This window comes from Diaporthe batatas (genome assembly GCF_019321695.1).
Source record: "Diaporthe batatas strain CRI 302-4 chromosome Unknown Contig00010, whole genome shotgun sequence".
In the NCBI taxonomy this organism is placed as follows: domain Eukaryota; kingdom Fungi; phylum Ascomycota; class Sordariomycetes; order Diaporthales; family Diaporthaceae; genus Diaporthe; species Diaporthe batatas.
Window position 1 is genome coordinate 1,381,298 of NW_025408557.1, and position 21,032 is coordinate 1,402,329.

Sequence of the window (21,032 nt, forward strand, 5' to 3'; positions counted from 1 at the left end):
GTGGAGCAAGCCTATCCTGCTCGTTATCCCGCCTTCTGTGCGACTGGCCACGGGAAGGGATTACTCCAACGCGCTCAAGCGGTATAATTGGGAAGATATGGACGTGAAGATACTCTACACGCTGCATTCAGCAAGGCAGACAGCCCAACGTCGATTGGGCTGAAGCACTCGCATCTTCAGATGATACTCTCTGTGGGAATAAGCATTCCTCACATGCACATGCACCTGCATTGACCTTCACCAAAGAATCAATCATCCTTGGCTGCTGGATACGACCTCGCGACGAACAGCTCGAATGCTTCTCGTGCTCTCATGCAAGCCTGGCCGTTTCTACTACCACCTCGACGCTCTGACCCAACACCGCATGCCTCGCCAACTCCTCTGTTTGGCGCGTGAGACCAAACGAACGGCCTGCACGCAACTGTGGGATGGAGAAACTACTCGTCGGCTTCTTCGTTCGTCGGTAGGGTTACATTTTGGGGTTATGCACGGTGTGACCTTCGGCTGCTCCCATATTGGGGGTTCCACAATTCGAGAACTGACCGGTGCATTAGTAGTAGGAATACTGCGGTACCTATGGGGAACCTGCGAAACTCGCTTCCCCTTCAGCTGTTTGAAGGGTACCCAAGTAACTGGAAGGCCGTCCTGCAGCCACCATCCCACACATCTAATGTGCGTTGGGAGACTTTTGCCTTGGGCCTTCCCGCTGCAACATCTGCAAATGCAGGCTCCATAAAGGGTCCGACATCAACCTTCTCATGCAGGCTTGTACGTACTCCGTACCTGAGTACACGCAATCGCTGGCCGGCTCATTTCCTGACAGCCAAGTGGGTCTATATCCCTTGACCAGACAGCATCGCGAACACCTGAATCCCATCGAAAACCTCCTGTCAGCCCTATTGCCGAGTCAGACCAGCCATGTTTTGGTCTGCTCACAGTGGCCTGGCTGTGTTCGACAACGTCCCGCGACCTCCTTTGATCACGGCGCGCGGCAAGTCGTGGTACGGAACTTCAGACTTGGGCGATCTGACGTCTTGCCTTGTTTCCTTGTATATCCACATCGTTACAGTGTTTCTCGACCTTGTTGCACTCGGGGCCGCCGACCTGCCCGCCCGATCTTCCGTGATCAACATCTGCAGAACTCATCATTACCACACACACAGTTCTGGCAACCTTGCTGCAGCTCTCTTGGGCGAGCGCACCGATACCTCGGCACTGCGCGTCCTACTTTAGGACGCCGACTGCTCCACAGGCTGTGTTGATGGCAATCCAAAAAGCCAAGTTCTCAACAAGATTCGTGTCGTGGTACTCAGCGAGGACTTTCGAAACTTCCCCAAGGGCTGCATCGACCGAGTCGAAACAGTTGATCGTAGTCTCAGTGCAAGACCAAGGCGACCGGTTACAGCGATGAACCCTCCACAGGCTGCCATCAGCCGCAGGCTTGGCTCTGCGACACGGCCTCTGACGCCGGCGGGGACAGGCACCACCCCTTGTCGAATGCTGGACCTTCGTCTCATATCCCCATGCTCGCCTCTGGGAGAATCTGCTTCCGGTCTGTAATCGGTGGAGCAGGACCTTTATTCCTGTTTTCCCTGCGACAAGACTCGCCGCGAGGCCTCGACTTTTTCCTACCGTGCAAGCAAACCGCGCCCATCCCGGCATCCTAGCTCTAGTGGCCGGGACTACTGACATGTGCGACGGCAGCTCGGAAGAGGTCTGGACTTTTCCACCGCTCATTTTCGGGGCTGACGAGCCCTTCGTTGGTCGGCCGGCGGCATCTTGCGCGGCATCTCAGGCAGGCTCGCTATCGTACGCAATGACTCAATTTTGCTCACTAGCAGGGGCCCTTGTCAGCCGCATCACCACAGTCGTCAGTCACATAACGCACTCCCTGCCTGACCGAGCTTGCCCAGTGTTGTCGTCTCAACATGGCATATCGCATCCTGTCAGTCGGCAGTGCCATGTTCCTTTTTGAGTACTGATTGACACTCGTTACCGTCGTACTGGGTCGCGCGATGACTTCTGAGCTTGAGGACATGCCATGCTTGGCTCGTCTGAAGGCGATGGATTTGCGGCCTGGGCAGTATAACCAAATAATAGGGTCTCACTTGCCATGCGATCGCCAAACTGCCGCAGAACCCCAAAGCCGGGGACACCGGAGGCAGACATTATTCATGAGAATGATGGCAGAGAGCGGTCGCGTTAGGCATGCATGAAGTGGATCATACTTCCGCTGGGCTGGATTCTTCTATTTACGATCTGTACTGCTTTCTCCTCCTGTGAGGCACACGATCGCCAGCGTCTTCAACTCGTCCCATGGGTCTGATCTGCTCTGGGGAGGTGGGACCATAATATTCGATAAGAACAATTATCATATCCTTGTAGATGAAGCCGCAGACCCAAGCCCAGGCAACTGACACCTGAGATGGCTGGCATGAGTGATCTCCCCGACATTGCTTAGAACTTCTGAGTTCATAGCATGCCGTTCTTGACCTCGTCCTTTCTCTCCTCCCACAGCGTCTTGCCAGTGCAGGAGCAGACAGTCTTGTCATTGTCCCATACTCCAGCACTCCGCGCAATCACACCAACAACAGTATTCTCGTCGTTGTGCAGGGCTTTGCCCGAAGTCTCATCCTGGCGTGTCACGACGAAGGCATGCCCGATAACCTCCCACACTTGGAATGGCCGGTCGAGGAAAACGCTACCACGACCGTCCGCCCCGATCTCGACGGTGCCGAGATCTCCTCTCACCTGATCCTTCTGGTCCGGCTGGCTGGTGAGGTCGCCCCTCCAAACCGGCCCTGTGGAGGATGCGCCCTCGGCCAAATTGCCATACTCGCGAATGGTGGCTCGGTAGGTACCAGGGTCGACACCGCGCAGCGTCAGGTCCACGAGCGTCACCGTCTTCGACACCTCGACCATGCGCGCGAGGCCTCTCACCTCTCTGCTCTTTTGTTGGTCGGGGACTTGGTCTCGCTCCTCCTTGCACTGGGCATATGTCTCAAGTATACTGACTGCCGAGCCTGCAATTGATGACAGGAGTGAGGCTGGGGGTCAGCCTATGCACTCAGCCACCGTATGATCGTGTGATTGCGCCCGTATGTCACGCAACCCAAAGAGACAAGCTTTTTTGTCATATGGTTCGCAAACGCCATATATGCATGGATAAGGGGAATTGCATTAACAGTATAGGGTCGGGCGGGATGGCAACTCACTATTTGATGATCCCGACCCTCTCAGGATCGCATCCCTACCAGTAGCCTCGATCGTCGCGACTATGGTTGATGGCGGTGCTGTAACATCATGCCGACAATCAGCGACAAGTCAAGGGACGCGTTGAGGCCAATCACCCAGGTCCTGACCCGTGCCAGGCCACCTCGTGGGACTCATTGAGACGGCGCGTATCGAGAGCAGCAAAACGAAACACCACGGCCCGATGAGCCCATACCTGTACCCTCAACTCTGACGAGCTGGTCCTTCAGATTTGCCTCGACCTTGGAAATTCCAGCAACTTTGTAGAGTGAGTCTGAAACATCCTTGACGCAGCTTTCGCAGGTCATAGGAACCGCGAAGAGGGCCTGTTTGGTCGCGGGACGTTTCATTAGCCACACTGGACCTCCTTAATGACCGCGAAGCCGCGCCTCCAGGTGGGATAATAGGCCTCCGTTGCTCGGCGTGTAAAACCGCATCCAGGTTCGGCTCTGGAACCGGCGCGAGACAATGACGCACCTCAAAAGTCTGGTCGACTGTCATTTTCGAGTTGCCTAATGAGTTGTGCTTTTGAGAAACGGCCAGGGAATGATCGCTTGGTTGCCGCCGCGTGTGAATGTAATAAGCGCCTGCTGAGCCGAGTAGAGCAATGCCAGAGATGCCACGCAGATAGCGGAGGGACTTGCTCATCGAAGGAGGACAGAGGAAAGAAGAAGTTGAGAGATGATGCACAGAATTCACGGCCGTGTATGTCACGCCAGTTCACCAATGTCAGTTGTCATCGGTCCATTTTGCATTGCTTTGAAATCGCCGCACGCCTGGGGTTCCGCCGCTTCTCGGGACCTGTCAGTGGGACCGACAGGACGGCTTGACGGAAGACCCCTGTCTCTGCTGCAGGTTGAGTTTGGACCACACGGCCGATTAGATAAGCCACCTCTCAATTTTTGGATCCGCATCTCTGCCTGTCGAGTGCTGCGATACTAGAGGCGACAGACGACGCGAGCACGACCCCGACTCCGGCATATCTCACAATTGAGACCCGTGGTAGTGTGCCCAAGCTCCAGTTCGCCGGTGGATGAGGGGACGCAGCTCCTCGTGAACCTCCAACATGTCGCAGACAGTCGGTCTCGTGAGTAGCCAGCCATCCCTCTCGCCCATGACCTATCGTGACCACCCCGTCGCTACAGCCATGCATGCAGTGGACTGACAGCAAGGCCGATGTGCAGACCCGACTTGCCTACTCAAGGGTATGGCACAACATCTCAGCCTCAACACCACACCCGACCCTGAGCACGATCAAGTCCCCGCCCGAGGCCATCACGCCCCCCTCCCTAGGCCGCCTGGCGTCGCGGATCGCGACGCTGCTGATGGGCAAGCACAAGCCCATCTTCGACCCGTCCACGGACTGCGGCGACTACGTGGTCGTCACCAACTGCGCGGCGCTGTACACGACGGGCAACAAGAAGTGGCGCAAGAGCTACTACCGGCACAACACGCGGCCGGGCTCCCTGCAGGAGGTCACCATGGACGTGCTCATGGAGAAGCACGGCGGCAGCGAGGTCCTCCGCAAGGCCGTCAGCGGCATGCTGCCCAAGAACCGGCTGCGGAAGAAGAGGCTCGCGCGGCTCAAGGCCTTCGAGGGGGAGGCGCACCCGTTCGAGCAGAACCTGGCACGGTTTGGCGGAAAGGTCGTCGGGAGCGAGGGGTGGGCGCAGGTTGCTGAGAAGATCCGGGAGGCTGGGGCTGCGAGGTTATGAGCGGGACGGTCGCGCTGGGGTGCGTGAGCGGTTGCAGAGGTACGATCTGATGGGCGATATAAAAGCAATAACCCCGTGGGAATGCTGGGCTCCGGCAAGTGTGTTTTGCTCGGGTGCTTGCCAGCTGTGTATAAACTGCTAGGAATGGATCGTTGGGACAATATCTATGAGTGGGTGTCCCCGGCCAAGGATGGTCCCTACATGCACACGTTGCACAGTGAACATGCTGGATGTGCTCTTTAGTGCAGAAAGGACATTGGATGTGATGTACTTGATGATCTGTTGTTGATTGATAGACGAACAGTCAAGTCATTTCCATGGTCCGTAAACGTGCTTGCTGAGTACCAAGTACTGGCACTCCAGGAACCATACACTGTACAAAGTATCCAGAATTGTGATGTAGACAGCAATTTATATCTCTGCCGGCCATCCCGGCACTCAGGATGACCGGTATGTTGCCGAAGCAGGCCGCTTGTACTACCCTGTGCGGCAAGACTACCGGCATGCGCAACGTGATACAGCTGCGGTGAAGTGGCCATCGGGGGATATCGACTCGACTTCAGGAGACGGGGCTGTCGGTCGGCAGGGCACGCAAGCACGGGTCTCCTGAAGATTGAGTGTCCTGAGAGGATCACATCATGTGAGCTGAGGAGCGATAGTATGCAATCTGACCCAGCACAGGATTCCCGGAATGGAGTGACGGTGGGTTCAGACAAGAACTACATCACACGGCTCGTTGAAAAAAAAACCGCAAATACAATGCTTTATCACAAGTGGATTTCAGCCATCTATATATGTACTCGGTATGAACCAGACCTATCTTATGCAATGGGCTCATGAGAGAGTTTCTGCCGCCAAATGGAGTATGATCCAAATAGATGTTACTGTCCCAGCGACTAGATCATCAAAGATTAAAGGGAATGAATTACAAAATGTTATAGAACTCATCAAGATTCGTCAAGAGGCCGTTTCGCAAGGTTCAGGACCGAGAAACCTCGCACTTGATGAGACCGTTTGGACCAGATTGGGGCGCGTACACCTCGGCGTCCTTGCCGGTGTTCTTGAGCCCCTTGTGCCAGCTCAGATCTGGGGGGGAGAAGAATTGTTAGCCTTTGCTTCATTGAAACTTGAGGTATCTAGCGGATAGTGGACAAAGAGGGGGCAACCTACCGATCTCGAAGTAGTGCTTATTAGGCAGTGAGTAGCTAGCCAGCTCGGTCTCAGGCACAGCCGCGAGGATCTGCTCGCACATCTTGTACATGGTGTTCTGCACGCTGGGGCTCTCGTCCTCGGCAAAGGTCTTCATGGTGATGTTCCTAGCCGCCTCCCAGGCAGCATCAAACTTGGGCGTTGCGTCGTGGACGGCGTCGATCCCAGGGAATGCCTTCCATGTCCAGGAGGCGTCGACATCGGTGGACAGGATTCGGTCCCAGGTCTCGGGAAGGGTGGTGTAGTCGTCGCGGACGAAGCCGTGGAACTCGGAGCCGGTGCTCTTCAGCACGGTCAGCCCCACTATGCCGCTCCTGAGGCTAATGCCGCCGTCCCGCGAGACGGCGGCCTCGACGTTGCGGGTCTCGTTGCCATCGCGGTAGAAGGAGTGCGGGTGGGGCTTGCCGTCGACGACCATGCGTGTCCAGCGGTGCACCACGACCTTGATGTGGGCGGTGGTGATGTGCCTGTAGGTGTCCAGGAAGTGCTGGCCCAGGATGGAGGCGAAGAGCTCTGGCGGGTCGACGGGGTGTTCCTTTGCCTTGATGTAGATGGTGTTCTTCATCGAGTCTGTGGCCACCACGACGCTGTTGTCCGCCTCTGTGTATCTGACCCGGGGGTGTTAGTCCGTACTGGGGCACGGTCGGGCGGGCAGACGGATCTCTTACGATGTCTCGATCTGTCCCTCAAGCAGACAGGTCACTGTCATCTCTGTGACGGTCTGAACCCCGGTGGCCTCGTCCCTGTGCACCTTGTAGACGCGGACATTGTCCTTGCCGTAGCGGGCAGATGCGAGTCTGGGCATTGTGTGAGATGTGCCGGCTGAACAGGGGGTGGTGGTGGTGGTGGTGAGCAGAAGCGGAGGACAGGAGAATGGTATGAGATGCAATATAAGGCACGTAAACAGAAGAGGATATGTTATCGAGCGTATCAGACTGGCTCTGCCACCGGCTCGGGGAAGGACGGAGAAGCACGCGGACACTCGGAAGAGGCTAACGGTACGCCACAACTCATACAAGTCTTTGCACGATGCTATTCTGAGTCACGTAGGTTCCAGGCCAGACCAGACCGCAAAGTGAGGAGGGATTGGAGTGAGCTATCTCGGCGTCAAGGCCAAGGATAGAGGAGGGGGGCGGCCTGCGGTGTGTTTATATAGTTCGCTGCCGGGGAGGGATACTAAGTAAGTACTTTTGTCTCTTGAGCACTACGCAGTGGCTTTGGACAATCGAGTGACCAACGGAGCCAGAACGGACCAACCAGGCAGGCGAGAAAGCACCGGCCATCTAGTTTATCAGCAGAAATGGGCAGATGCACGCGATCACGCTGCCGAGCCGGGGCTTGTTCCTGCCAAAGAAGAAGCGTCAGGGCCTCCCAGCTCCACGGACCGGAGCCCCAAGGAGCCCCACAGCGGACGGTCGCCAGCGCCAGGCCGGGCGGAAGCCGCCGAGACCTGAGAACGTGGGGCTCTTTGTGTTGTGCCCTCTTTTCCTGAATGAGCCGTGCCTTTTGACGGTTGTTGCTGAATGACTGGTCATGTCTGTCGACAATGTGATTGTTGTCGCCTTCTCTCTCTCCTATTCTCATGAACATCTCAATTCTCACATTCTTACACGCAGACACACGCACACACCCTCGGCTGCTTGCTTGCCTCCCTGCCTGTGAGACGTGCCCATCTGCCGGTCGCACCGAACGGGAGTCTAGGCCGTTGGTACAGGCCTTCGTCTATCTCATATGTCTTAGATCTTCCCGCTGGTTTCTTGCGGACCAGCCGGGCCTCCTGCAACCAGGGGTGGTCTTGCGACCAGCTCTGGTCGTGCTTGTTTCCCTGTCAGGCAGCCAGGACGTAGCCCATAGGGGCAGCACATGTTACTGTAGATTGCAGCTTGCAGATTGGCAGGTTGCAGATTGCAGATTGCAGATTGCGGGGAGCTAGGTCACGGCTGAGGATAAACATGGCCAGATCGATGTCAGCCTCAGATACCAGATGCCTGTTCCATCGTACGACTGCACCCTGGTTTCTGCGAAGCTTGTCTGGTTGGCCCGAGATATTGCAAGGCACAAGTTGGGCAGCAGGCAATGACAAAGAAGTATTGTCTGCCTCAAGTCTGGAGCTGGCCATTGAAAGAGTATAAACCTGGGCACTGTCACGTCACATGGAGCATCTAGCATCTGCGAGCATCGTTTCTCTTTGACGTTGGATGATGTTGCCCCATTCCAACACTTTGCCTGGGAAGAGCCAAGGCAGGTGTCATTTATATTATCTCTCTTACCTCTTTGTGGCTTGTGGTGAAAAGACAGACATCATTTATGGTAGGCAGAGTGATGAGTCCATCACGATGATAGATGTCTGCTACATGGTTACACCCTGATAACCAACCACATTGTCAGCCTTCACTGCTTAACATCTGTAGACATACCCATGTGGGAAGTGGATAGATGGCCACATAATTGACAATCAAGGTGCAGAGTGTTCTTGATGTTGGGCTGCAATTGCCCAAGGTTTGGCGGTGTAGTCATGTACTGTATGTGATGTGATGTCTTACAAGGTCAAGTACCGTAGCAACCACCGTCCCGTCCAATGCAGTGCAGCCTTGCTCGACATGCTTAGGTAGCGGTAGTAGCTAGGCACGGTCTGTTCCGCCTCCCGGTGACAGGGATTGCCGTTCCCTTTGCCCCTGCTGCAGGGCAAATCTACCTGCCTGGGCTGCCTGGGTACTGTACCGAGCCTACCCCACTCGATATTGAGCCTGCCCAGGCGTGGTCGGCCTGGCAGCTGTCAGTGCTCAATCAGCCGTAGCCTCCCGGACTGTCGCATTGGGACCAGTCGCTAACCATTGAAACCACCAATTCACGCATGCATCTGGTAGACAACACTACCTGGTCCATCATATGTGCGACGATCTAGAGCATTAGCCTGCCAGTTTGCTTTTTCGTCATTTACAACCCCATCCGAGCAACGTGCCACCAGATTCCTGGTCTTCTATCCACCAGGCGCCATCGACGATTAACACCTCCCCCTCCTATCTCCTGCTACCACTGCTGCTCCCCTCACCGCAACGAAACCGAAAGCGACCCAGAGGCCGATCCCGCCCGACGTCGATCTGAATCATCCACCCATCGCAATTCCAACACGAAAAGGGCGATAACTTTGGTGGATGGCATAGGCGATCACGAATGCTGGGGCGACACCGATCGCCCCCTGAGGAGGACAGATGGACGGGCCGCCGACCATGCTGGGCTCGTCGGTGACGCCCACCCAGACCCCGGCTCAGAAGGAGAGGCCCTTCAGTCCACAGTCGTCGAGCACCGTCTCCGGACCCCGACCCAGCCTCGACCTCAACGATGGCGGCAACCTGCAGCCCCCGCTTGCCACCAACGGCCCTGCCTCCGTGCGCAACATGTCCACCTCTGCCGTCAGCTTCGGCCCTAGGGGCTCGAGCCTCAACGCCTCGTCCATGGCCGGCCCGGGGAGCTTCAGCTCCGACCTGAGGAGTCAGATGGGGCAGTCGCAAGCGGGCTCGAGGATGGACGTCTACAACAGCCTGGGCACGCTGGACGAGGCGGGCGATCCCTCGGCCAGGGACAGGCTCCTTGCCGATCTGCGTGACGACCTCGCCAGGGAGAACAAGATCAAGGAGGGCAGTGAGAACATGCTCGAGGCACTCAACAACAAGAAGCCAAAACACGTCAAGGAGCAGAAGGCAAAGGTCGAGGCTGAGCTGAATGCCTCCTATGCTCGCATCCGGAACCTCAAGCTGCGCATCGAGGACATCCAGCAGGCCAGGGCGGCCCCCACCACGCCAATACGGGCTCCCGAGGAGTTCTTCCCCCCCAGCAGAGGGATTCGGTCGCCCCAGAGCGCATCAAGGAGTGGTGCTGGCTCAGAGATCGAAGAGACCATGGACCCGACTTACCAACTCGGGGAGCTCTTGCAGGCTCTGGAGGCAACTGGTCTGACGCCCGAGTACTACGTAGCCAAGGCGAATAGTCTTGTTGAATTATTCAAACAGCATCCAGTGCTCAAGTATGACCTCGTCTGGTCCATCTTTGGCCTCAGGGTGCAGATGATGCTGGTCAGCGACAGCAGGGAGGTTGTGGCGGCTGGCTACAGGATGACTCGCTACGCCATGTCGGACAGGGTGTCTCTCAAAAAGATACGCACCCTTAACACTGATTACATTGTGATCTCGTAAGTGAAAACGACAAGCATTCTAACGGACTGCACACTGATGTTCCCTAGGTCTTTGATCAAGGACAGAAAGGCCGATCTGGAGAGGGAGCAGGCATTGAAGTTTGTGCGCGCTTTCCTGGACATCAAAGACGGTGTTCAGGAGCTGTCAAGGGCGGTCGTCAGGACAGTTGTCTCCATTGCAGAACACAACGAAGACAGGCTGCGGTCAATATGTCTGGAAACACTGGCTGAGATCCTGGTCAGAGACCCTCAGCTGGCTCTTGCCTCCGGAGCGATGGCTATCCTCTGTGATGCCCTCACAGAAGGCTCTTACAAAGCTCCAGAGAGTCTGATTTCGGCCTTTCTATTTCTGCTGGACTCCCCCCAACGGCGAAAGTATCTCCGACCGGGCTATGATGTGGAGGTCATTTTCAATGTCTTCACTGATGTTTTCATCACCAGCGAAACCATCTTGAAACACAATTCCAAGGCCATTTCTTCGGCGCTCAGGACGTGGTCAGGTCTCATGTACTTGTCCATGTACAAGTTCAGGGCCATCCGATCCCTGATAGCAAGCTTAGTGATACCCAACCCGCACGCCAGAGACACCGTCATCGACCTTCTCTACTCGCTGCTGCGAATCAAGTCGCCAGCATGGGCAACGCCATTTCTGGCGGGAAGGAGACTCACAACGTACGGGAGGGTCGCGGCGCTGAACACGACAGCACAGAAAGGCACACAGGCATACATCGAGGACGACGGAGGGGAGCAGAATTTCGTGGATCACTATACAGCACTGCTCCTGGCGGCGCTGATCCGGGCGGACCTCGTGCCGACGCTTCTGAACCTCGCCGGAGATGCAGAGGATGAGACCCTTAAGCGCAAGTCGACCTTGCTGTTGGGTGAGGTTCTGAGGCTTTCAAGCCGTCTGCTGCCGCCTTCATGGAGCAGCGAGTTGCAATTCTTGCCGGGACTGTTCTCGAACGCTGTGCGATTCAAGGACAAGAACCACTTCGTCGCCACCAGTCTCGTCTACCAGATCAGCAGTGTCAGCCGTACTCTCTATCGGTCCTCTCCGTCTGTCTTCACGTCTGCCGGGCTTCCATCACACCAGATATCAAATCCGGGATTAGAAGAAGAGCAGGCCAGAGCCGCTCCCGTCGTTAGCGTCGATGAGGGCACGTTCCGGCAGCTTCTGGTTGACTCGTACGTTCTGAGTAGCAGCAATTACCTCAAGTGGAACTGGGACATTATCCTTAAGGTCATAGAGGGGCCTTTGACAATTAACAAGCGCGTTGAGGATGCTATCAAGGCGTCGAAATGGATGAAGAGGTTGATGGGTTTCTACCGGCCGTTCAAGTACCGGTTTTCGGACATGAAGAACACACGAAACACGCAGAAGTATGTCAGGGCGGGTTGCGCTCTGATGCAGGCTCTGCTTCAGACACCACAAGGCCGGGCATACCTGATAGACAACAAGGTCCTGAGGCAGCTCGCCGAGTGTCTGGCTCAATGTGATCCGGTGAGTAACACCCCAAGGCTTACCTTTACAGGACTGACCCCTCCCAGAAAAGCGGTTTGACCGCTCGGGTCCCGCTGTTTTCCAGAGACCGGCTCCTGGATACGCTCAGCGGGGGATACGTTGCTATGCTTGGTGTTTTGACGGGGGACATCAGAGGCCTCGAAATGATGAACAGGTGGCGAATGTTCAATATGATATTCTCCATCCTTGACGGCCAGCGACGCCCTGACCTGATCAAGATGATGCTTTCACACTTTGATTACAGCATCCAACACCACCCTCAAGTCCTGCTCCAAAAGGCCATGACCGGCAACACCAAAGAAATCCGGATGTATGCTACAAACATTCTCGGGAAGCATGCCAACAACCCCAAGGTCAGCTTGACGGGCGACATGAAGTGGGCCATCAGGGCTCTTGTGACGCAGCTCTACGACCCTGAGGTTGAAGTCAGTGCCACCGCGATCAAAACACTCGAGAAGGCGTGTAACGCCAAAAACTACCTGGAAATGATCGTTGAGTGCAAACCGGGGCTTGATCATCTCGGGGAGATCGGCGCTCCCCTGCTGCTCCGATTCCTATCCACCTCGATTGGCTATCACTACTTGGACGGCCTTGACTACATCAGCAACGAGATGGACGACTGGTTCCTCGGGCGCAACGACACGTATGTGAACACCGTCGAGGCCAGTCTAGCTCGTGCCTTTGGCGACGTCCAGGACGAGCCCGCGCACCGCCTGAGCTTGCTGGGTGACGACCCGGATGCAGAAGCTGACCCGCACGTCCCACCACACTTTTACCGTGAGCTCACGCGCACCGAAGAGGGCTGTAAACTCTTGCAAGACAAGGGCCACTTCGCCGAGTTCGCAGCCACAATCAAAGAGCACGGCCTGGAAGCCGAGGACCCTGAAATCATGACCAAGGTCAAGGGATGCCTGTGGGCTGTTGGCAATGTGGGTTCGATGGAGCGTGGGGCCCCGTTTCTTGAAAGCTGTGATGTGGTCCAGGATATCGTGCGCATTGCCGAGTGGCACGAGGTCATGAGCATGCGAGGGACCGCGTTCTTCGTCATCGGCCTGATCTCGCGGTCTGTCCACGGGCTCGAGATGCTGTCGGAGCTCGGGTGGGACGCAAACACGAACTCGCTAGGGAACTCGACCGGATTCTGCGTGCCCAGCGACCTGTCCAAGTTCTTCTCCCTGCAGCCGTGGAAGCATGTGACGGCCGGCGCCATGGTGCTGCCAGACACGCAGAGGACGGAAAAGAGCGCGAAGGCGCCAGTCATGCCGTCTCGGCCACGATCGGACTCGCTGATGGAGGCCATGGGGCCCCCGACAGGCGAGTACGACTACGTGAACACGGGCGCCTTCGACCACGACGAGCCTGTGGAGCTAGACCCAGACCCGCTCAACCACAAGATCCTCGAGCTCTTCATTGACCTCAGCAACACGGTCCGCTTCCCGAAGGCCCGGGCCGAACTGATACAGCTCAAAGAACAGAAGAAGCCGGCGGGGTTCTCCAACCCGCGGTTGTTCCGGCGGGTGGTGGCGCTCATGGAGACGCATCACTACAGGCTGGGTGCGCGGCGGATGCTTGAATTGTTCGAGCGCAGTGTGCTTCGAGACGTCGTCTTTGAGGACGATGGGGAGGGCGAGGAAGCTGAGGACCGCACCGAGATGCCACAGGAGGCGTCGGGTGCCGCCACGCCGGCTGATGAAAAGGATCAGGAGAGTGAGGCTGACGACCTGCAGTCTAGCGCTGGGTAGGTAGCCCACTCAACTGCGAAGAGGCAGCAGTCTGCCTCGAGGAAGGGGGAGCACAGGACCACGCCCGCATTTCAGTGTCAAGTTGTGGACCTGACCTGATGTTCAGCAAGCAGGGGAATGGCGGTCGGAGGGGAGGTAGCGATACGTATTTTTTGTACTATAATTGGAGGTCACGGTTCTGCATCTGGAGCGGTTGGCTGGCCAGGCCCATGGGCCCAAAAACTGGAGAGGGGAGAGGCGTTGTTTGAATACCCCGTGTGGACTGTACCACCATATGGTTACTTTGATTTGGGCTCATCTTGTAGAGCCGGAGGGAGCGTGCAAACAAAGCAAAGGAGAAAACAATAGGCGTAGTTTGGGGCGATGTCTTTTTCTTGTCGATGCGTTCAGTACGAGCATAGAAGGGGTTCTACAGGGCATCTTAGGAGCATGGAAGCCAACAGGGCAGAGAGACCCTGTAAGGCGGGGGGAATATCACGGTGGTGGTGGTTATGGGCGGCGGCTTGCCTGTACAACAAGGGGCGTGAATCACTCTCTGGTCAAATCATGTCTGAATCCCGTGGTGCTTGCCGTATCCAACTTGTCCCCATCAGTAGTCACACACATGGCTCGGTATTTCATCATAGGTCGATTACGTGATGGATCCTCGTCTTCGGGTTCTAGGTTTCTTTCTGTCTTGGCCACCACATCGCACTTGCCCACCACAGCACACTCGCCCCGCGCGACTGTGACGTGAGACAACAGAAGTTGGTGTGAAGTCGATAATCGACACGGGAAACAGTTTCTTGTCCTCTCCCGGCGCACTTCCAGACCACCGCTGCCGGCCAAGATCAAGATGGTGCAGGGCCGACTGCTGGTGATCGCCGGCTCCGACTGTTCGGGCGGGGCGTAAGTGTCTCTCAACTCATTCCACACCAAGACAAGGGCTCACCGCTCACATGTGAACCCCCCTCACCGCAGCGGACTCGAGGCAGACCAGAAGGTCATGGCCGCCCATGGCTGCTACGCCATGACGGCCACGACGGCGCTGACGGCGCAGAACACACGGGGGGTCTATGACATCCACCCCGTGCCGCCGGCGTTCCTGAGGAGGCAGATCGAGGCCTGCTTTGATGACATTGGGGTAGATGTCGTCAAGACTGGCATGCTCGCCTCAGCAGAGACCATCACAGCCGTTGCCCAGGCCCTCGAGGCCCACGGCTTCGGCGGCAGCCTGGTCGTCGACCCGGTCATGGTCGCCACGACAGGCGCGGAGCTGCTGCCCCCGGCGGCCCTGCGCGAGCTCCGCGCCCGCCTGCTCCCGCGCGCCACGGTGCTCACGCCCAACATCCCCGAGGCCCGGCTGCTGCTGCGGGACGCAGGCCTCCCGGACGTGCTCCCCGACGACGGCGCCATCTCCGTCGCGGACCTCGAGGCCGCGGGCGAGGCACTGCGCACGCTGGGCCCCGAGTGGGTTCTCGTCAAGGGCGGGCACGCGCCACTCCGCCGCTGCGACCTTGCCGCTGCGGCCACCGAGGCGGAGAGGGAGCTCGTCGTGGATGTGCTCTGTGGCAGGGAGGGCTGTGTGAGGGTGGAGACGGCGTACCAGGCGAGCCGGAACACGCATGGCACGGGGTGCTCGCTTGCCTGTGGGTTTCCCCTTCTTCTTCTTCCTGAAGGAACTCGGGAGAAGGCCCCGGGCTGACCGGTCACCTCGCAGCTGCTATCGCGTCCAACCTCGCCAGGGGCATTCCAGTCCCGCAGGCCGTCAAGGCTGCGTGTAGGTATGTCCAGGCTGGCATCCAGACTGCCCCCGGCCTGGGCAGCGGGAACGGTCCACTCAACCATTTCCACTCGACCTATACGCTGCCGTTTTCACCGGGCCACTTCGTCGAGTGGATGCTAGAGCGGCCGGATGTGGCACCGGTATGGCACCGGTTCGTCCACCACCCCTTCGTCATGGCCATGGGCAACGGGACACTGCCACTCGGATCCTTCAAAGGCTATCTCATCCAGGATTACCTCTACCTGGTGAGTGCGGGCGACCATCGACGCTCTGCGCGCCGCCCCAGAAACGAACTGACCCGACGAGTCCCAACCGAACAGATACAGTTTGCCCGCGCAAACGCTCTTGCCGGCTACAAGGCCAGGAACATGCGCGACATATCTGCCGTGCGTCCATCAAATCTCCCCTGAGAGTTAAAACACCGTTGCAGCGCTAATGTGGAGGCACACGAACAGGCCGCGACCATCGTCGCGCACATCGACAGGGAGACCTCCCTTCATCTCACCTACTGCGAGGAATTTGGCGTCTCGCGCGAGGAGATGGAGGCCACTGAGGAGAAACAGGCTTGCACGGCCTACACCAGGTACGCAAATCCCCCCCCCCCTTTCCGTTGGCATCACGACATCACGCCGGCCGTTGTTTCTTAATCCGTCCTAGATACGTCCTTGATATCGGCCAGTCCCAGGACTGGCTCGGCCTGCAGGTCGCCCTCGCCCCGTGCCTGCTTGGCTACGGCGCCCTGGCCAAGATGCTGCATGGAGACCCCAAGTCTGTCAGGCACGGGAACCACTACTGGAACTGGGTCGAGAACTACGTCGCCGACGACTATGTACAAGCTGTCAAGACCGGCTCAGGTGAGCTCGCCATCCTCCGCCCGCCCCTCCCACTTCTTCTCGCCGCACGGGGAGGCAACCGAAGACAATGGCTGATCCTACTGCTTTTTGTTCCGCGGGCAAGACCTCCTCGAGAGAAACGCCGTACTCCACTCTCCATCTCGTATCGAGGAGCTCGTCGAGATATTCATCCATGCTACCAAGGTGAGTTCCGACCCGTGGCCAGGCTGGGGCCCACACTCTGCTCGATCCGGAGCCAAAACCCGGTTGCTCATTTGTCTTGCAGATGGAGATTGGCTTTTGGGAGATGTTCCCACATGGTCAGGACTAGGCATGTCCCGGAGAACCCTGTAGACCGTTCGATGTCAAACATACATGCATACAGACATGCATACATACAAACTCAGCCCAGCCCCAACATAAAATCCAAAGGCCATCCCTGGAATACCCGAATATTTCGCCTCCGCTTAGTAGTACAAAGACAAAGAGACGCAGAGAGATCTGCGCAAGGTTGACATGTCTCAACCAATACAGTATCACCGACTCATGGTTCTAGGAAACCTTGACGCCTCAAGTCGAGGCTATGCGGCGTGATACACGAGAGGAATGGACTGCGAAGTCTCTATGCTATGGCCGTTGGGCCGTTATGCCCACCTGCCATCGTCTACATACATTCATCATGCTTGCCCAAGGTCCCTTGCCATCGTACCACATGAGTCCTGCGCCCAGGTCGACCTGGTTCGGCCCTTCTCGGCGCTCCTCGAGAGCCAAATCATCCTCGCAAGGCTACCTCCCTCGCTCGCCAACATGTCAGGTCAGCCCGGTCACTTGAGACACGATGTCCTTGTGTTTCCTTTCCCTGTTCTCGACATCCCAAGCTAGGGATCACCATCATGTCGCGACAGCATTGGCACGGCCCCACGAACAGGTCGTATGCCTCTTCCGTTCAAGTGGGGCCCGCTACAAGAAACACGGTTTCTTAGATCGCTCCCGTACGATATGCCCTGGTACCTCACCCGAGGATCTAATTATGATCTTCTCTAGAGTGACAGGGGCGGAGTCGATCGGGAGAACACTGGTCCACCGTGATCCAAGCGGGGTCCTGCGGTCCCGAAAGCCCTCAGCGTTACATAGGCTCAATATAAACATGAGCATCAATCAGGTGATTTTGGGCTTGGTGAGGGACTTAGTGGCAGGGCAGGGCATGGGGTAGTGCTGCCCAGGTCAGAATGTTTATCCTCCGCTTCGGGTATTGCCCGATCGTGGAACAACGCCACGAAGTTTATCTCCCCCCGGAGACCAGACCAGGAGTTTTGGACCCTGAGGAGCAGTTTACCGCGCTGACCATGCCTCTCTGCTGCCATCACGTATTGTTGACATCGCACACGGGCACGCCGTGAGAATTATCCTCGATCGAGACGCTGCCAACTCGCAAGTCCCCGCCCCAAACGTCACAGACACGCACTTGACTCCCCATGGCTTCACGCGGACCTCCTGATTCTATCTTTACTCCATCATGCCACCTTCAAGATGACACAATCCGTCCATGACAAAATTATATCACGCAGGCAGAACATCCACGTTTGTTTTACGCACAACCTCGTCCTATAGCCCAGCAGCTAGGGCTGTTCGAGCCTAGCCAAGAGCTACCCCATCGAGACATCTCTAGAACCTCAGCGTCCTAAAGAGGCACAGCTCGCAGACGCCAAAGTCGCCTGACAGGAGCCTAGGGCGTTATCTGAAGGTCGCGGCTGACTCGGACAACTGTATACTGTGTACCCTCAACCCTCGCAAGCCTCGTACCGGTGACTCTGTCCAACATGTGTGCCAATATTAGATCCCAGGAGGCAGGCCATCGACCAGAAACAGCAAAGGCTCGGTGCACAGCTGCTCCAGGATGAGATGAGCTGGACAGAGGCCCGTCTGTGCATGCCGCAGGGCTGGCGATGAGGGAGTTACACACAGATGCCTCTGATCGTGAGCGCTAGCCAACACAGGACACGAGCCTGGGCCCTGAGGATGGGATGTCTGTCTGCCTGCCTGCCTGTCTGCCTGTCTGTCCGTCTGTCTGTGTATCTGTCTGTCTGGTCCGAGACACGGGTTTCTGCCTCAGACCAGCCTTGTCGGCGATATATCGGCGACGATGGGCATCGGGCTCAAACCAGAGGGCACTCCATGGAAGTTTCGGCCGACTGACAGCCCTCCTGACGCGCGTATATTCACATGGTTGGACGAAGTTGTGGGGGTTTCGCACAGAGCTGTTCGCAAGCACGGCGATCATCTGCCTTAGCCTCCCTGAGATTAGTGTAATGGGACAGCAACACAGAGTCCAGAGTCCTTGCCGGCTTTTTGCGCTCTTCTCTGCCCCCTTCCCCCTTTGTCCCGTTCTCTCAGAGAGGAGGCAGATCGGCAGAGTTCGCCCGGCTGCTTCGAGAGCGCGACATAGGGCGAAGCGTATGTTTGCATTACTTTGGCCAAAGCTGTCAGTGGTCCCCTGTCCGTGTTTACCGCACGAGAATCGAATCATTTTAAGTTCACGATAATCTACGTAGCGGCTTCCCCCTTTTGTCAGATCCGGCCTTACGAAGGAATCTCATTGGGGCCCGCCAGTATGCCGGCGCGATTATCACCATGCTGAGATGGGCAAAGTATAGTCGTCCCCAGGTGAAGGGGCCGGCGTGGAGTAGTAGCCTTCATAACTACGGCCAGGGGGGGTTCACGCCTTCAACTGCCGTGCGGCGGACCTCCCGCGCGCGGGATCAGTGACGAGCCTTCTGTTAGGTGACCGTTGACTGCGGCCCTCCGTCTCAACACCAGGGTGACTTTGGCCGGCGCGCGGGCTTGCGGGCTCGCGGGCGTGGTCAGAGACGGCCTGGGAACTGCTACATAAGTGTGGTAGACCTACCTGGTGCTCCCGAGACTCAGTGCCCGGTGGGGATCAAGGGCCAACATCGCTGTCAGCACGACGGCGTCGCGTGGGCTATCTCTAACCGAGATCTGCCGCCAACGTTCTGCCAGGCATGATTGTTTTGAGCTGAATTACAGCGTGGATTGTCTTGAGTCTCCCGTCGCCGGTAGAATAACTCTAGGGTATTCCAAGGAGACCACGGTCAGGATGGCTCTCAGGCTCGCCACCTGGGAACTCCAGCAGACCCTTTGTGCATAATTCGCGCGGCTAAGTCGCCTTGCACAGCTCGCTGCTGCCATCCCGAGAACAGCAGAGATTGTGCGTGCTTCGGATGCTGTTCCAAGCACGGCCCTGTTCACCCCATCTTTCGACGCTCGCAAGCGTTACTTTCCATCGCGCAACACAGACTCATCGCTGACGGGAGGTCCGTCCATGAATCAACCTTGCGTCTGTGAAGCATACTGTCACACAGTCGCTCTGAGTCCAAGTTTCGTTTTCTGAGGTACCCCGCCCCCCGTGAATTTAGGGAACAGGCAGCTATTGGCACCGAAGCCGTCGAGAGTCTGAGCGCAGGCTAGGAAACTAACAAGTACTCTGTACGTCGACTGTGTTACGAGTTCGTGAAGACACAAGTCGACTCAAGAGGGCAAGCGTAAGGAGCCGCGCACGTAGCTCCCATCCGAACCCCGAGACAGATATTCCTGATCACTGGATTGCGCAATGACTGTACGATCAGGGGCTCAAGCGGGTCAGTGTCCCCTCAAGTTTCTCGTTCGAAAGCTGCCACGGGACACATTGCATCTTCATCTTTTCATCACGAGGGATGCAAGCCCTATCCGAATTACAAAAGATGGGCCCGGGCGGGTCGTGGACGACGCTAGACATGGCGTCAAGATTAGGTTCGATCGGGCCTAGAGGACATAGTCGCCTCGCAGGTTCGCCAGCGCTGGCCAAAGCCCAGCAGGGCGTGCTAGCCCAGCATCACAGACGCTCTTGCTCAGTGCTTCTTGTTTCGCTGGGGGTAATTGTGCGAGCACCACAGGGGCAAGGGGTGCTGTTTGGACATCGAGTCTTTCCGGTTTGCCGAGGGTAGCGGTGCTGTATCCGAGTTCCCTTCTACATGCCCCCCTCCGTTCTCAAGGCTGTGGTAATGTGCTCATGGGCTTTGGTATCGAGCCGTCGAATGAGCGGTCTGCCGCTTCCCCTCTTCATCCTGAACGGAACAGTGACTGGCAGCGGAAGCTTGCTGTAGCCTCGCAGACGGCTCACTTCGCGAGGCTTAGGGGAGCATTCAAAACAACCGTCCCTGTTCTTCCCTTCGACGGCTCCTGTTAGCAGAGGAGCCTCAGCCCTGTATTAATTAGGACCTAAAGTCTAAGTTGACGGGAACGATGTGATGGTTCGGAGATCTGGCGTGGTGTTGGTCGTCAGGCTGGCCACAAGGTTTAGCTGTCGTGCGAAGGGAAAGGCAAGCTAGCAACCTGTCAAAATTCAACAGATGAGACCTTGCGCGCCTGCAACAGAAGAGAGGCCCCACGTTTCTTCGCTGTTCGGGGGCAAGCTCGGGGCACTTGGTCGGCTAGGCCTACCCTCGAGTGGACAGATGGGCAGAGGGTCCCCTCAGCCCCCTCCACTCCCGTCTTGCGCTCGTTCGGTCCGTCTTTCAATGTGACCAGGAATGGGACCCAGGAGGGGCAGCTCTCGCCGCGCGAATGTGCCTCTAGCCGGAATGGACGTACAGGAGGCGCCTAGACACGCAATGTCCAGAGCTTTGAAGGGCCCAGGCGTCCTGCGACCCAGATTTTAGTAAAACCTTATACCATCATTGCTTCTCTTTGGCTGAACCACCTGCGAGCGGATGGCGGCACGGTGGACCTGGATGCATGAATTATTC

At 57.1% G+C, this 21,032-nt stretch overlaps 5 protein-coding genes across 5 annotated transcripts; 3 read left to right on the forward strand and 2 right to left on the reverse strand.

Annotated features, from left to right (window-relative positions):
* Positions 1-745: 745 nt before the first annotated feature.
* KVR01_008527 (uncharacterized protein) lies at positions 746-5,433 on the forward strand. Its single transcript, XM_044789737.1, has 2 exons — positions 746-4,339; positions 4,437-5,433. Exons 1-2 carry the CDS (start codon positions 4,319-4,321, stop codon positions 4,965-4,967), a joined length of 552 nt encoding a protein of 183 aa, XP_044642294.1. The 5' UTR covers positions 746-4,318; the 3' UTR covers positions 4,968-5,433.
* On the reverse strand, positions 2,473-3,753 carry KVR01_008516 (copper chaperone CCS1; the record flags this gene model as incomplete). The annotated part of the gene is made up of 4 exons (XM_044786910.1): positions 2,473-3,023; positions 3,216-3,293; positions 3,449-3,578; positions 3,730-3,753. 4 exons carry the CDS (start codon positions 3,751-3,753, stop codon positions 2,473-2,475), a joined length of 783 nt encoding a protein of 260 aa, XP_044642283.1.
* A 289-nt stretch (positions 5,434-5,722) lies between the features above and the next one.
* On the reverse strand, positions 5,723-7,687 carry KVR01_008771 (uncharacterized protein). The gene is made up of 3 exons (XM_044786154.1): positions 6,845-7,687; positions 6,138-6,784; positions 5,723-6,053 (listed from the first exon to the last, which is right to left on the reverse strand). Exons 1-3 carry the CDS (start codon positions 6,979-6,981, stop codon positions 5,947-5,949), a joined length of 891 nt encoding a protein of 296 aa, XP_044642538.1. The 5' UTR covers positions 6,982-7,687; the 3' UTR covers positions 5,723-5,946.
* Positions 7,688-9,388: 1,701 nt separating this feature from the next.
* KVR01_008623 (TORC2 complex subunit TSC11) lies at positions 9,389-13,632 on the forward strand (the record flags this gene model as incomplete). Its single annotated transcript, XM_044790164.1, has 3 exons — positions 9,389-10,365; positions 10,417-11,869; positions 11,917-13,632. 3 exons carry the CDS (start codon positions 9,389-9,391, stop codon positions 13,630-13,632), a joined length of 4,146 nt encoding a protein of 1,381 aa, XP_044642390.1.
* An 835-nt stretch (positions 13,633-14,467) lies between these two features.
* Positions 14,468-16,561, forward strand: KVR01_008555 (uncharacterized protein; the record flags this gene model as incomplete). The annotated part of the gene is made up of 8 exons (XM_044784936.1): positions 14,468-14,520; positions 14,593-15,260; positions 15,332-15,642; positions 15,718-15,783; positions 15,853-15,980; positions 16,055-16,251; positions 16,355-16,434; positions 16,517-16,561. 8 exons carry the CDS (start codon positions 14,468-14,470, stop codon positions 16,559-16,561), a joined length of 1,548 nt encoding a protein of 515 aa, XP_044642322.1.
* Positions 16,562-21,032: the final 4,471 nt, after the last annotated feature.